Here is a 14,876-nt window from a genome sequence, read left to right as displayed (position 1 = left end):
GGAGCACTAAACTCTTCCCAAAGCCTTCCTTTATACACTCCTCAAGGGCAAGGATGGTATTTCTATCTCTAATCTGTATCCTCAGCAGTTAGCTCAGTGCTGGGCACATTGTTCTCCACCCCCCACCCCGGGCAATGAGGGTTAAGTGACTTGCCCAGGGTCACACAGCTAGTGTCAAGTGTCTGAGGTCAAATTTGAACTCAGGTCCTCCTAAATCCAGGGCCAGTGCTTTATCCACTGTGCTACCTACCTGTCCCTAGGCATATTGTTCTTAGTCATGTCCACTCTTTATGACTCTGTATGGGGTTTTCTTGGCAAAGATACTAGAATGGTTTGCAAAGTCAAATATCTTAATCCAGTGAATTAAAGCAAACAGAAGTTAAATGGCTTGCCCGGGGTCATACAGTTAGTGTGAGGCTGAATTTGAACTCATGTCTTCCTGACTTCAGGCCCAGTACTTTATCTACTGAGCCACTTAACTGCCTCCACACACTATGTGCCAGGCACATACTAGGAGCTTAGTAAATGCTTACTGAATTGAATTGAAAATAAATCTCTTTAAGCTTAGGGGAATAAGGAAGGGTTTCTATAGGAAGTCACATCCAAATATGGCCCCAAAACAAAAGAAAGGAGATGAAGGAAAGAGCAGGCAAGACAAGATCTGGGATTAATTCACAGTCCATTTTATTTCAGACAAAGAATATGTAAGAAGTAGAATAATGGGAAATAAGGCTGGACCATAAAGGTTAGAGTCAGATTGTTAAGCACATTGAATGAAAGGGTAAGACATTTTCATTTTTTTCCCATTCTCTGGCAATGAGGAGTCATGGAAAGTCTTTGAGCAGGAGTCATTCTTGTACATTGGGAAGATTTGTCTGAACCTTCCATATATTCACACACGAACAAAAGAGTACATTGGCATTATTGACAATATGTACCTTTATTATCACAGAATCTCATAACTGAAAGTGACCTCAAAAGTCACATAGGTCAACCCACAATATGAAGTATGAATCTCTTATACCTAGACAACTGTTCAGGGTTAGCTAGTGATGTGTTGGATAGAGCACTGGGCCTGGAGTCAAGAAGTCCTGAGTTCAAATTCAGCCTTAGATACTTACTAGCTCTGTGACCATAGACAAGTCATTTAATCTCGTTTTGTCTCCCTTTTCTCAACTGTATTACAATAATAACACCTTGTAGGGTTAATATAAGGCTCAAATGAGATAATATTATTTTAAAAAGTGCTTAGCACTGTACCTGGCACATAGAAAGTACAGTATAAATGTTTGTTCTCTTTCCCACCTCGACTATACTTACACACCCCAATGATGGAGAAGTCACTAAATGATAAGGCAAAGTCAGATATGTTAATGAAAGTCACTCAATATTAGCAGTGGTCTTGCTGCTTAGTATTGTGGAATGAGGCCACTTGGAGTCAGTAAATCAATCTTAACTCTGAGACTATACAACCCTTTAATCTTATTCAGAGTATCACAGGATCCTAGTGATGTAAGGGCCTTGACTTCCAAGTAATCCTTAGAAATATCTTGTGGGATTCAATAGGACCTTACAATTTTGTAGCACCTTTGAATTATATTAAATGCTGGCAGTTTGAATAACATTTTTTTTTTTAGTGAGGCAATTGGGGTTAAGTGACTTGCCCAGGGTCACACAGCTAGTAAGTGCTAAGTGTCTGAGGCCGTATTTGAACTCAGGTACTCCTGAATCCAGGGCCGGTGCTTTATCCACTGCACCATCTAGCTGCCCCGAATAACATAATTTTAAGACCACTAGATTGGACAAGACACTTTACTTTTCTGGATATCAATTTCTTCCTCTGTAAAATAAGAGGACTGGTTTAGACCAGTAATTTCAAACTCAAAAAAAAAAAAATGGCAGGGCAGCTAGGTGGCACAGTGGATAGAGCACTGGCCCTGGATTCAGGAGGACCTGAGTTCAAATCTGGCCTCAGACACTTGATACTTACTAGCTGTGTGACCCGTGGCAAGTAACTGAACACCAATTGTCTCACTAAAAAAAAAAGAAAGAAACATTTCATTTTAAAATGTAATATCTGTATTTTACTGTATTTTTATTTATTTTGTTAAAGATTTCCAAATTACATTTTAATCAGCTTCAAGCCGCATTTGCAAGTGTTTGGGGCCACATGTAGCTCTTGGGTCAGCTGTTTGTCACCTCTGGTCTAGATGACTTTCAAGATGGCTCCCAATTCTAATATCCCTTGACTCTATGACCCTATGATTCACCTGCTCTATCCTGTAACTGACCAAAAATTTTCTCTATAGCTTTGTCAAAAAATGGATCATCCAACTTCTACCTGAATACATCCTGTGTTACACTGTCACTTAGCTGCTTAAAAATGATTTTACTTAAAAATCAATTGATCAGTGAACATGGATTAAGTGTTTACTAAGTATTAGGTACTGTGTTAAGCAATGAAGATACAAAAAAGAAGGGGGGGACCAGTCCCTTAGCATCAAGGAATTTACATTGTATTGGAAGAGACAACCTATATATAAGCATCTATATATAAGATCCATATAGAATAGATAGAAGGTAACCTTAGAAATGAAGGCAGTAGCATCTGGGAGAACTGTGAAAGGCCTTGTGTGAAGGTGGTGTTTAATTTGAGGGAGCCAGGGATTCTAAAAGGTAGAGATGAGGAGAGAAAGAAGTACAAAAACAAAAACAAACAAAAGAAAGAAAGAAAGAAAGAAAGAAAGAAAGAAAGAGAGAGAGAGAGAGAGAGAGAGAGAGAGAGAAAGAAAGAAAGAAAGAAAGAAAGAAAGAAAGAAAGAAAGAAAGAAAGAAAGAAAGAAAGAAAGAAAGAAAGAAAGAAAGAAAGAAATACAGGCATGGAGATAGGATATGGAGGGTCAATTGTGTGGAAAAGCAAATAGACCAGTCTGGTCAGAGAGTAGAATGTGTAAAAAGCAATACAATGTGAGAAGACTGGAAAAATGGGAAGAGGCCAGGTTGTAAAGAAATTTTAAATTTCCACAAACAGGGATTTATATTTGATACCGGTGTTAATTAGGATCTATTGAAGTAGGGGGAGCAGAGCAACATGGTCAGATCAATTCTTTAGGAAAATCATTTGGAAAACTGTGGAACACAAATTGAGTAGGGAGAGAGTTGAAGCAGAGAGACCAATTTGAAAGTCACTACAGTGGTCCAGGTGAAAGCTAGGATAGTGGTTATGTGAGTAGAAAGAATATGTCATAGGTCAGACATGTTGTGAAGGAACAAATGATAAAATCTGGCTGTGTAGGGAGAAAGTGGGTTTCTCCAAATGTAAGAGTAGAACAATGGTACAATGCTGCTCTAGAATCTACCTGGAAAGATGGTTGTGAGAAGAATTCGGTGTAAACCTTAAATGTTAGTTGTTAGTCTCTTATGTTTGTTCAAACTCTTTCTATCAACACATACATGTGGATGTCATTGGCTCTCTAGAATCCGTTCTCCTCTTTAACCAGGGGAGAGGGAACTGCAGGAGCCCCTTCTAGGACATTTGTGAGCTGCACTGTTTGACTTCAAGGTACAGGAAATATCTAAACAAAAAAGTTCTGGAGATTATTGTGGTGCTTTAAGGTTTGCAAAGCACTTTACAAACATCTCATTAGATCCTCGAAACAACACTGGGAAGGAAGTACTCTTATCATCCCCATTTTACAGATGGGGAAATTGAGGCACAGAATGTTTGAGTGATGTTCCCAGGGTCAAATATCTAGCGTCTAAGGCCATATTTGAACTCAGGACTCCATGACTCCCAGTCCAATGTTCTATCTACTTTATCATCTAACTGCCCTAATATGATTCAAATATTAGTTATTGCTCTGAAATGGTAAGATTTAGATGCTGACATCAACATTATGTGTTGATCAACTGTGATAGACTTGATTCTTCTCAGCAATACAATGGTACAAGATAGTTCCATGATGGAAAAGGCTCTCTAAATCCAGAAAAAAAGAACTGTGGAATATGGATGCAGATTGAACCATACTATTTCTTTTGTTTTTGGTGCTGTTGTTTTTCTTTTTTGAGGTCTTTCTTTTTGCTCTGATTCTTCTCACAACATGACTAATGCAGAAATATGTTTAATATTATTGCACATATATAACCTATATCAGATTACTTTCTGTCTTGGGGAGGGGAGGAAGGGAGAAAAGTTTGAAACTAGAAATCTTATAAAAATAAATGTTAAAAACTATCTCTACATGTAACTGGAAAATAATAAAATACTTTTATAATTTTAAAAAAAGATTTAGATGTTGATCCACTTTCCGCTCTGTCCTTGGCAGATTTCTGTTCTGCCAACTTTTGGTAATTTCTTCTTCTTATGACTACTAGTAACAGTAATGGATCCCATGTACACAGTGCTTTTTGGTTAACAGAATACTGCCAACATGACAACACCATGAACTACACAGCAGAAGTATTACTATCCTATTGTCAATCAGAGTGCTGCTATTTGAACCCAACTTTCCTAGCATTGATAGCACTACTCTGTAAAGTATGACATTGAGAGACAGTATGGAACAATAGATACAGTGTTGGAATGGATATCAAGAAAACAAGGGTTATGGAGCAGCTAGGTGGCACAGTGGATAGAGCACTGGCCCTGGAGTCAGGAGGACCTGAGTTCAAATCTGACCTCAGATACCTGCCTGATGTTTTACCCTGGGCAAGTTACTTAATCCTGATTACCTCAAAAAAAAAAAAAAAAGGCATGGATTTAGATCTTACATCTCATATTTATAAACTGTGTGAAAATGAATATCACTTAATCTCTCAGCTTCAGTTTCCTTTTTTGTAAAACTGCAAATAATAATACTTGTAATATCTTCCTTACAGGTTAGTTTTAATGATCAAGTGAGATAATATATACGAAGTACTACATACATGTCAGTAATCATTATTATTCTTATTGTTAAATGGAATCCTCAAATATCTAGGATATTTGAATTGTCCTTATTTTCCTCACTATACTTTTATTTCTTAAAATTTACTTTATTTTCAATTTCCAGAACAAAACAAGCATTTCCATAATGAAGTAGAATAAAAAAGATGATCAAACATGAAACTGAAAATCTACAACATACAACTTGCTATTCCCTCCAAATATACAAGAAAGTTATAATGTAAATTTATTTTTTCCCTTTTTTCTTCCCTCCCTCCCAACCTCTACTCTTTTAAGGACAGGCAAACAATAAGAAACAGACTGATCTCAGCAATTTAGAAAGAAAGAGAGAGAGAGAAAGAGAGAGAGAGAAGGAAAGAAAGAAAGAAAGGAAGAAAGGAAGGAAGAAAGAAAGAAAGAAAGAAAGAAAGAAAGAAAGAAAGAAAGAAAGAAAGAAAGAAAGAAGGAAGGAAGGAAGGAAGGAAGGAAGGAAGGAAGGAAGGAAGGAAGGAAGGAAGGAAGGAAGGAAGGAAGGAAGGAAGGAAAGAAAGGAAGGAAGGAAGGAAGGAAGGAAGGAAGGAAGGAAGGAAGGAAGGAAGGAAGGAAGGAAGGAAGGAAGGAAGGAAGGAAGGAAGAAGGAAGGAAGGAAGGAAGGAAGGAAGGAAGGAAGGAAGGAAGGAAGGAAGGAAGGAAGGAAGGAAGGAAGGAAGGAAGGAAGGAAGGAAGGAAGGAAGGAAGGAAAGAAAAGGAAAGGAAAGAAAGAAAGAAAGAAGGAAAGAATCATTTTCAGGGTGTATTCTAGGACACCCAGTCTAGTTTCTCTCATCACTTCCATCTCTTCATGGTGCAATAGAAAGGCTATAATTTTTGAAGATAGAGAGCCTGGGCTCCACATAGTTAGCCCTACTACCATTGTAACCTTAGACAAGATGTCTACCATCTCTGGCCTTGATGATTCCCATCTATAATATGAGGGGTTTCAATACTGACCAGGAAGGTTCTGTCCAGTTTGAAATCTTTAAGTTCTGTGAAATCTAGAGTTCTCTGTAAGAGAGCTCCCAGTAACTAGCACATAGTAATTGCTTAATAAGTACTTGTTGATTGACTTTAAGGTTAAAAAATATTCACTTTGTCCACTGAAATACTTTGGAATATATATTATAATGTATTTTCCCACTTTACAGAAGAAAATAAAATTGAGGCTCAGAGGAATTAATTAAGCCTCAATTAATCAAGAATTTAAGTACATACAGTGCCAGGCTTTATGGTAGATGCTGGGGATACAAAGAGATAGAGAGAGAAGCAGCCCCTGCCCTGAGGGAGCTTACCCTCTATCAAGAGAAACAACTGATGCAAAATATGACAAAATAAACACGAAGTGGTTTGCATGAGGTAGAGGAAGGAGTGGCACTAGCAGCTGAGGGGATGAGAAAAGTACTCATGTAGAAGATGATACTTGAGCTTAATTTTGAAAGAAAGTAGGGATTCTTAGAGGCAGAGATAAGCAAGGAGTGCATTTCAGACATGTCTGTACAAAGACACTGACTTACCTAAGGTCATGCTGCTGATAAGTGGAAGGAAGGGTTAGAACTCAAAGCTAGGTCAGCTGCTTTTTCCACTAACTTTTTATCAATCCAATTATTAGAGTATTAAGGCTCAAAATGAAGACCCTAGAGCCTACTGGGCTCCTCAACCTTCAAGGAGTTTTTATTTTGTTTTGTTTGTTTGTTTTATTTTGTTTGTGTTTACTTAGACAAAGAATACTGACTTTTTAGAAAGATTTTTCACAAAGGTTAATATTTTTTAAAATGTTTCTACATATCTCACTTAATTAGAAAAATTCAGTTTATGATGATCTCTGGGTACAAATTAAAACATTTTAATTGGGGGTTTTGTATGTTTTCACATGCAACATGACTAATATGGAAATGTGTTTTGCATGACTTCACATGTATAATTGATATATTACTTGCGTTCTCAAGGGGTGGGAGAGGGGCAAGAGGGAGGTAGAGAATTTAAATTCTTTTTTTAAAAATTAATTTTAAAATTTCCCATGTAATTGGGAAATATTTAACAAAATAAATAACATATATTTTTTTCAAAAACAGAAAAATTCAGTTCACCTGAATCTCTCCCACTATCCAAACTCTGCAGCTATTTCTCCCCCAAAAAACGAGAACCACTTTTAGGTTCACTCTTTGCTTTATCATCACATCTCTGAGAGTAAGGGAAGGAAGCTAATTAGTATGATTAATACTTCAATTTTCCCACATGGCAAGGGAGTCTAAGGGAGTTACCCACATTTTCTAGTTATCAGCACAGAGGTCCAGGATTAGAATCTGGACTCATTGATTTTTTGTTCAACTTCATGTTCTTTTCTCTGAGGCTGAAAACTGTAATTCACACTACTCTTAGAAACTGGGACTCTAGAGAATGTTCAAGAACACTCTTGGCATCCTTCACTCTGGGTTTCTATTTGGAAGAACAGTTTTAAAAGAGGTCTTTTTCTATGAACAAGTCCCCCAGAAATCCATCCCCCTCAGATGGGTTGTGGTTTCTAAGAATGAAGAGGGAACAGAGAGGAAAGAGCCCAGGGCACCTGAATGTCCATCACGCCTGGGATGTTTCTGACCTAGTATTCTACCTGCAAAGCCCTGAAAGTATGCATTTAGTGCTTTCTCTGTTGCAAAGGTGTTTTGTTTTTTTTAAAAATATAGTCTAGTACTTCCTACACACACACACACACACACACACACACACACACACACACACACACACCCCTCTCCAAGCTATTCTCTATGTCCTTTCTCTCTCTCTGTCTCTCTGTCTCTCTCTCTCTCTCTCTCTGTCTCTCTGTCTCTCTCTCTCTCTCTCTCTCGACCTGTTGAATTATCTTTCATTCTTTAAAGTCCAACTGGATGCCAGGACCTTTCATATATTCAAGTCTGTATGGAAGGGAAAGTAAAAAAACAAAGAGGAAATAGCCTTCAAGGAATTCAAATTCTACCCAGGGAACAGTTGTACACAAATAAGTCAGTACAGAAAATACATAAAAACAGATTAATGAGACTAGCTATTACTGAGGGGAACAAGGAAGAGAAAGTATTTCACGACCAACTCCCCCCCCCCAAAAAAAAACACACTTCTCTCCTCCCACTTCACACAGATCTTTGTTTTCCACATCTTAAATCCATGTATTATATAATACTAAGCATTAAAGCTATCTCTGTTAACGTCTTATTTCTTTACTAGACTTTAAGTTCCTTGAGGGCAGACCTGAGTCTTAGCTAAATGCATATATCTCTCCTAGGACCTAGTATGGTACCTTGGTGAGGTTTGTGTTTAATAAAGTTTTGTTGGCTTTACCAAACTGGCCATTCTTTATCTGTCTGTTTATTTATCTACTTTTCCATTTATTGTTTTATATTTACTGAGGGCATAGAGTGAAAGGGGAACTTGTCTACCACCGTGCTGTCTAGCACTGACAAAGGGCCCATTTCTGCCACAATACTGAAAGCTAGACATCCGTATAAACGTATTTGTGAATCCGTTTCTTAGCAAGTCCTCCTCCTTCCCCTCTCAGAGTACCCCTTTTTACCCCTTGTTGGATATTTCACCTCCAAATTGGGTGCCTTTCCAGTGGCCACCTCTCATGACTGGACAGCTCTCCTTCACTTCTTCCTCCTGGATTCCCCGGCCTCCTTCAAGACTCCAAGAGGGGGGCAGCTAGGTGGCACAGAGGATAGAGCACTGGCCTTAGATTCAGGAGGACCTGAGTTCAAATCCAGCCTCAGACACTTTACACTTACTAGCTGGGTGACCCTGGGCAAGTCACTTAACCCCAATTGCTTCACCAAAAAACAAACAAAAAAAGACTCCAAGAGGCCTTTCCCCTTCCATCCCCTCGCCCCACCCCACCTTCCCTCTGAGATCGTCTTCTATGTATATTTTATCTATCTTGTTTCTACAGTTTTGGGCACCATGTCTCCCCATTAGTCTGTGAGTTCCTTAAGGGTAGGGACTGTTTTTGCCTCTCTTTGTATCTCCAGTATTTATCACAGTGCCTGACACACAGAAGGTACTTAATAAACATCCACTGACTAGATACTACCTGCCCCTACCATTACTTCAGTTTTCCTCCTAATGTGGAGCTAAAACTCCCCAGATTCTGTTGCCGCTGATGCTCATGCGCTACTGTACTGTACAGACGACCCCACCTTCTGGCTGTAACTGGAAAAGCATTTCCCCGGGCAAGGAGAGCCTTGCCTGTGCCCAACCCCAAGGCTCACTGGGTCTCTGACTGCAGAGTCCGTTTTCACAGAACGAGGTTGGGGTGGGATGGAGCAAGGCGTTGCACAGGTTACTGAGAAGAATGAGACCAGGCTATTGGGATACCTCAGGACCACGTCGCTAGGGACTGACAAGCAAAGGCAACACCAGCCAGGGGTGATTTACCTGTGACCGGACCCAAAGGGAGAAGAGGTGGGCGTGGGAATGACTGTATGACCTGACAGGGCTTCTTTCGTCTCCAAGATTCTCTATGGGTAGTATCAGTAACCCTCCCTGTCAATGTCCAGGGAGGTTGGCTACCCAACCTTTCTGAGAGATTATTCTGGGATGCCATCTGTCCGTCATCATTTTTGATCCCCACCCCTCCCAAATAAAGTAGGTCCCACCCACTTCTCCCTTCTTAAATTCTCTTGGATGAGAGAAGCGACCATCTTCCTTCCTGCCTCTTACCCCTGGTACTGGTAAGGGGTTTATCTTTGACGTTGAACGGGGCTGAGGGCAAAGTTGATTTCACTGACCATCCCCAATCCACAATATTCAGAGCAGGCTGCCTCATCCCAGGCAGGGGTGGAAGAGAGGATATTGAAAGTAAGGAGAATAAATATCTGGCCCCAACCACCCGACACTTTGCCAATTCGATGCCCCAATTATTTATAAGGCAACAGTCGGGTCTTTTAAAACTTCAGTAGCAACCAGGTAAGGTAGGATAGACACACAAAAACAAGATCTCTCTCACTCACGCACACACACACACACACACACAAACTGCCCTCTACCCAGAAAAGAAGACTCTACACACATACACCCGCAGGCCAGTTCAGTGTCCAAATGAGCTAGGAAGAAACAACTGGGGCTCCTTTCAACTCCAAGACCAATACCTAGCTAAGCAACCACAGACCAATATCCACATAGCCTTCACGCATTCGGTCTCCCGTCTTCTCCCACAAGAGAAAGCCAAAAGGGAACATCGAAACCGCGCTGAGGTCAGTTTAACAAGCAAAGGAGTTGGGGCCGGAGCTCTAAGAGCCCGGGAGAGAAGCATGCAAGTCCCAGGTGCGCTCTCATACACGCCCTCTCGGGAGAGAGACCCCAAAGCCAGAGGCTCCAGCAGGTACTCACACTAAGGCGTGATACAGCAGCGCCCAGCCCCGCGGTCTCTCCAGGGCGTCGTAGATCAAAGTTTGGATCCTCCGGTACTTGGCGTTGTTCCTCTTGACCGGCCGGCTCAGAGGGGTCTTGGCCAGGAGACCAATCCCTTGCGGGGTCCTCTTGCTGCCATCCTCCTTGCCCGCCCCTTCCAACAGCAAGGTCCCGTCTTTGTCAGCTCCGGCTCCTAGGGCCAAGGTGCCCTGCTCCACGTCCCCGGCAGTCCCCAGCCCCGTTCGCTTGTCCTCCGCATCCCTCCCGCCAGAGTTACCGCCCCCGCTGCCGCCTGGGCTGCTGCCGCCCCCGCCGCCGCTGCTGCCGCCGCCGCCAACCGCCCCCGCCGCCGCCGCCTTTCGCGACTTGAGCCCCATCTCCCTCCCCGCCTTCGCCTTCTTCGCCTTCTCCGCTGCTGCTGGTCCTCGGAGGTGAGCTCAGGGTAGTACTAGGCAGCAGCGGCAGCAGCAGCCCCGGGAACTCCAATGCCATGATCCGAGCTCCCCTCCCCAGCCCACCCCCCAAAAAGAAGGAAAAGGTGGTTTGAGGGGGAGGGGGGTCAGGGAAAGGAGAGGGGGGTCACATCCCTGTCAGGTCACCAGCATGGTATTGGGACGGTGGAGGGATAGGTAGACGAAGAAAGGCTGCTGAGTCTAGGTGAGAAGGAAGAAGGATGTCTATGAAGCGCTAAAGCCAAAAGATGCTGAAGAAGAGCGAGCCTGAGAGCCCAGTACCGCGGCGGCAGCGGTGATGGTGGTAGCGGTCACAGCACCTAGTCCAATAAGGAAAAGAAACCATCGCAGAGTTTATTTACAAGCCTGATGCCAGAGGGCCCCCCCCCTTCACCGCCTCCTCCTTCCCTTCCTCCTCCTCCTCCTGCTCTTCCACCACCTCCTCCTCTTCTCTCCCACTTACCCCCCAACCCCCTCCCCCTCCCCCCCCCCCGCTGGTCCTGCCTCCAGACTGACAGAGGAGCGCGCGCCTCCCTTCTCCTCCCCACCCCCCCACCCCATTAGGGAGTGGCCCATTGTACAGCTCCAGCAAATAGCGAGCCCCCCCTTCCTTCTGCTTGGCCCTCCTCCTCCCCGCCCTCACCCCCTCCCTACACCGAGACTAAATCATTCATTCTTGCATGATTTGCATTGGATGTTCCACGCGCCCCCCACCCCCACCCCAGGCTTTTTCACCACCTCCGCGGTAATTGCACCTGGAATTCTTCATCCCGGGGAGTAAAGGAGGTGCTTTACTTGCTCCTGGACTGGAGGATGGGGGTAGGGGGCGCAGTGTTCTGGGCTTTCCCTTTCCTTGGGCATAGAAATTGGGGAAGGGTCCTTAGGGAATTTCGTCTCTTTCTATCCATGTATTTCCCTTCCGCCTCCCCTTCGTTTCCCCTTCCCCACCCCCCACCCCTCTATCCCTTTGCATCGGAAGTAAAATAAAAGTTCCCGGTTCGCTGAAGGTTAGGGCCAGGAGAGAACCCGGGATGGCACTTTAATGGTCAGGGCAGGTTTCCCCCTGTCCGAGTTCCCACCCTGAACCCACCTAGCTCACCTACTGCAGCGGTTGCTTAGTGGGCTAGGAAGTCAAACAGAAAAGGGGAACCTGCCACCTCGCTTTCCCTGCACCACCCCCCGCGTCCAAAACACACACACACACACACACACACACACACACACACACACACACACAAGCTCTAGCTGAGGGGCTAACAAGGTCCACCCTGTATTTTCAGCGCCCAAGACACACAGGTTCCAGAACCCACCATCTCTGTCCTCAAGGGGGAAAGTAGTAGGATATATCCTCATAGGGATACTGCTATTGAGTACACTTAGGTAAAGGAATCGCTAAAATGCTGGTGGCTTCCCCTTTGCTTTTTTGCTTCTGCCCTTCAGCCCTTCCAGTTGGTCCCCAGCGGACAACTTCTACTCCACCTCTCTTACCCCCTCCTGTGCTTCTCCCTAGCAAACTAAACTCCTCCTCAACTGCGGCCCGGCCTGACCCTCCCATACTCCCCACCGCAACCCCTTGGTGCCCTGCCCAGACGTCTCGGTCAGTCCCAGAACAGCAAGAGGATTCCAGGAGAAAGTCCCGGCGGGCACAGCAAGGCGCCCGGTCTCATTAGAACCGGCCCCTGGCCGTCCAGCTAGCCTCCAGAGAGAAGAAACGAGCTAGCAGAGATCTTGAATCGGGAGAGAGGAGGTCTGCGGCTGCGCGCTGCATCCCCCTGCAAAGCCACTGGGAGGGTGTGGAGAGGACCAAAGGTTGGAAATAGTGAGGGAGAAATGGGAGGAATGAGAGGAAGTATAAGAAGGGGAAATCTTGAGGGCGAAAGAAGAGAATGACAGTTAAAGAGGGAGACAGAGAGCCTAGAGAGACACAAGAAGAGAAGGAAAGACAGAAATGGAGAGAAGACAAGAAGTGAAGAGACAGAGAAGAGGAGGAGGAAGAAAAAGGAGGAGAAGGAAGAAGAGGAAGAAGAGGAATGTTGAATAAAAGATCATTGGAAAGATTTGAATCATCTAAGTCAAGGACCCCAATATAGCCTACCTCCCATTTGATTAACTGCTCAGAAGTGATTAGGCATCCCTCAGGAATATTTCCACTTCACAGGGCATATAAGCTGTGATGCTATTGCTATTACGAGTCTTTGGTCTGAGAGAGATGGCTAAATGATCATCCTTTTATTAATAATCTGCCGGCCTTATTAACAAAATAATTAAATTACCCGGGGAAAAAAAAAGATCATTGGAGAGTAGGAATGATGGGCATAATGGATTATGGTGACCAAAAAGGGTGTCCACCAGTATTGACTTATTATATATAGGGACTATGACTGGAGTGCATATAATCCAATGATCCAGGATGCATAAGAAATCCAAATCACCACCACAGCTGAAAAAGTGTTTGAGCCACTAGAAAATATCATAAGATCTTAGGATGTAGATTGCAAAATCTTTGAGGGCAGGAATCCTTTTTCTCTTTCTGACTTTGTATTTCCAGTGCCTCCTGCAGAGCCTTACACTCACTAAGGTGCTTAACAAATTCTTATTGAATAGAATCTAGGGTTGGTAGGGACTTGCAGTAGAAATGTCATCAGCTATTGACAAATGACCTGGGAATTGAATCCAGACTGTTGTTTACTATTTGTGCTACCAAGGTTACCTTAATTTTTCTAGCTCTCGGTTTTCCTAATCTGTAAAATGAAGGAGTTGAATTAGAGAATATTTAGGGTACCTTCCAACTCTAAATCCTCTATGATTCAAAAAGCATGCAATGCAAACTTTTCATTTTACAAATGAGAAAACTGAGTCCGAGAAACCAATCAATAATCATTTATTAAGTGCCTACTATTTTCTGGATACTGAGAATACAAATGCAAAACTAAATTAGTCCCTGCTCTCAAGGAGTTTATATTCTATGAGGAGGATGTGACATGTTTTATTAAAAAAAAATTTCAATTTAACAAGCATTTATTTTTTCCCACCTCTACCCTTGAACTGAAGGGAAAAAAGAAGAAAAGGAAAACTTTTAAAATATGCATAGTCAATGAGGCAGATAGGTGGCACAGTGGATAAAGCTCTGGTCCTGGATTCAGGAGTACCTGAGTTCAAATTCGACCTCAGACACTTGACACTTAACTAGCTGTGTGACCCTGGGCAAGTCACTTAACCCTCATTGCCATATATATATATATATATATATATATATATATATATATATAGTCAAGCAATCAAGCAAAGCATATTCCCACATTTGTCTAAAACATATTGCCATGTTTGGCTATGGTCAAAAATATATAAATCTGCATATTTAGTACATCACCTCTCAAGGGATAAGCAGCATTTTTCAATGGTCTTTTGATTTTATATTTGGTCACTGTGTTGATGTGAATTATTTAATTATTTCAAAATTGTCTGTTTTTACAATATTGTCAGATCGGTGATTCTTGAGCTTTTTAGTCTCAGGGCTTTACATCCACATACAATACTTTGTCAAGAGATAAACAAATATAGAACATATACTCAAACAAACAAACAAAAAAAAGATCAGGAAAGAGCACTTGAAGGAGATACACTTAAGCCAAGCTGTGAACGGAGTTAGGGTTTAAGAGACAGAGGGAAATGGGAGATCATTCTATATACTACTGGGTTTAGCCTAATCAAAAGCATTGGAGTAGGGGGGGAGGGGACATGAAATGTCTTTTATAAGGAATGGCAGGAAGGCTAGTTTGACTGTGATTGTAAAGAGAAGTAATTTGTTCAAGATCACACATGTAGTATTTAAATCCAGGTCTTCTGATGCTAAATTCAGTGTTCCCTCTATTATACCAGGCTGCACACCATGCCTTATAGATACATCTTTAAGTTTTATTAGGAAAGTCTTTATCTCACAACTGGGTAAGTTAATTAATATTATCCCGATTTATCATCACCATAAATGATAGTAATAGGCATGTTGTGTGTGTATGTACTGTATTCAATACTTTGCTAGGCATTGTGGGAAATAAGCATTTATAGAACAT

The 14,876-nt window shown here is 42.4% G+C and overlaps 1 protein-coding gene across 1 annotated transcript in view; it reads right to left on the bottom strand.

The window, feature by feature from the left end:
• The window catches only part of KCNQ3 (potassium voltage-gated channel subfamily Q member 3), a 489,931-nt gene extending 478,351 nt beyond the window's left edge, over positions 1–11,580 (bottom strand). Inside the window, exons 1-2 of the mRNA XM_043975612.1 lie at positions 11,562–11,580; positions 10,334–11,126 (exon numbers count right to left, since the gene is read on the bottom strand). Coding sequence (XP_043831547.1) covers positions 10,334–10,731 — 398 coding nt within the window. The 5' untranslated portion in view covers positions 10,732–11,126; positions 11,562–11,580. The remainder of the gene's footprint in view (positions 1–10,333; positions 11,127–11,561) is intronic.
• Between the last annotated feature and the right edge of the window lie 3,296 nt (positions 11,581–14,876).

This window comes from Dromiciops gliroides, chromosome 1 (genome assembly GCF_019393635.1).
Source record: "Dromiciops gliroides isolate mDroGli1 chromosome 1, mDroGli1.pri, whole genome shotgun sequence".
Lineage (NCBI taxonomy): Eukaryota > Metazoa > Chordata > Mammalia > Microbiotheria > Microbiotheriidae > Dromiciops > Dromiciops gliroides.
This window is presented reverse-complemented; position numbering and strand designations above follow the sequence as displayed.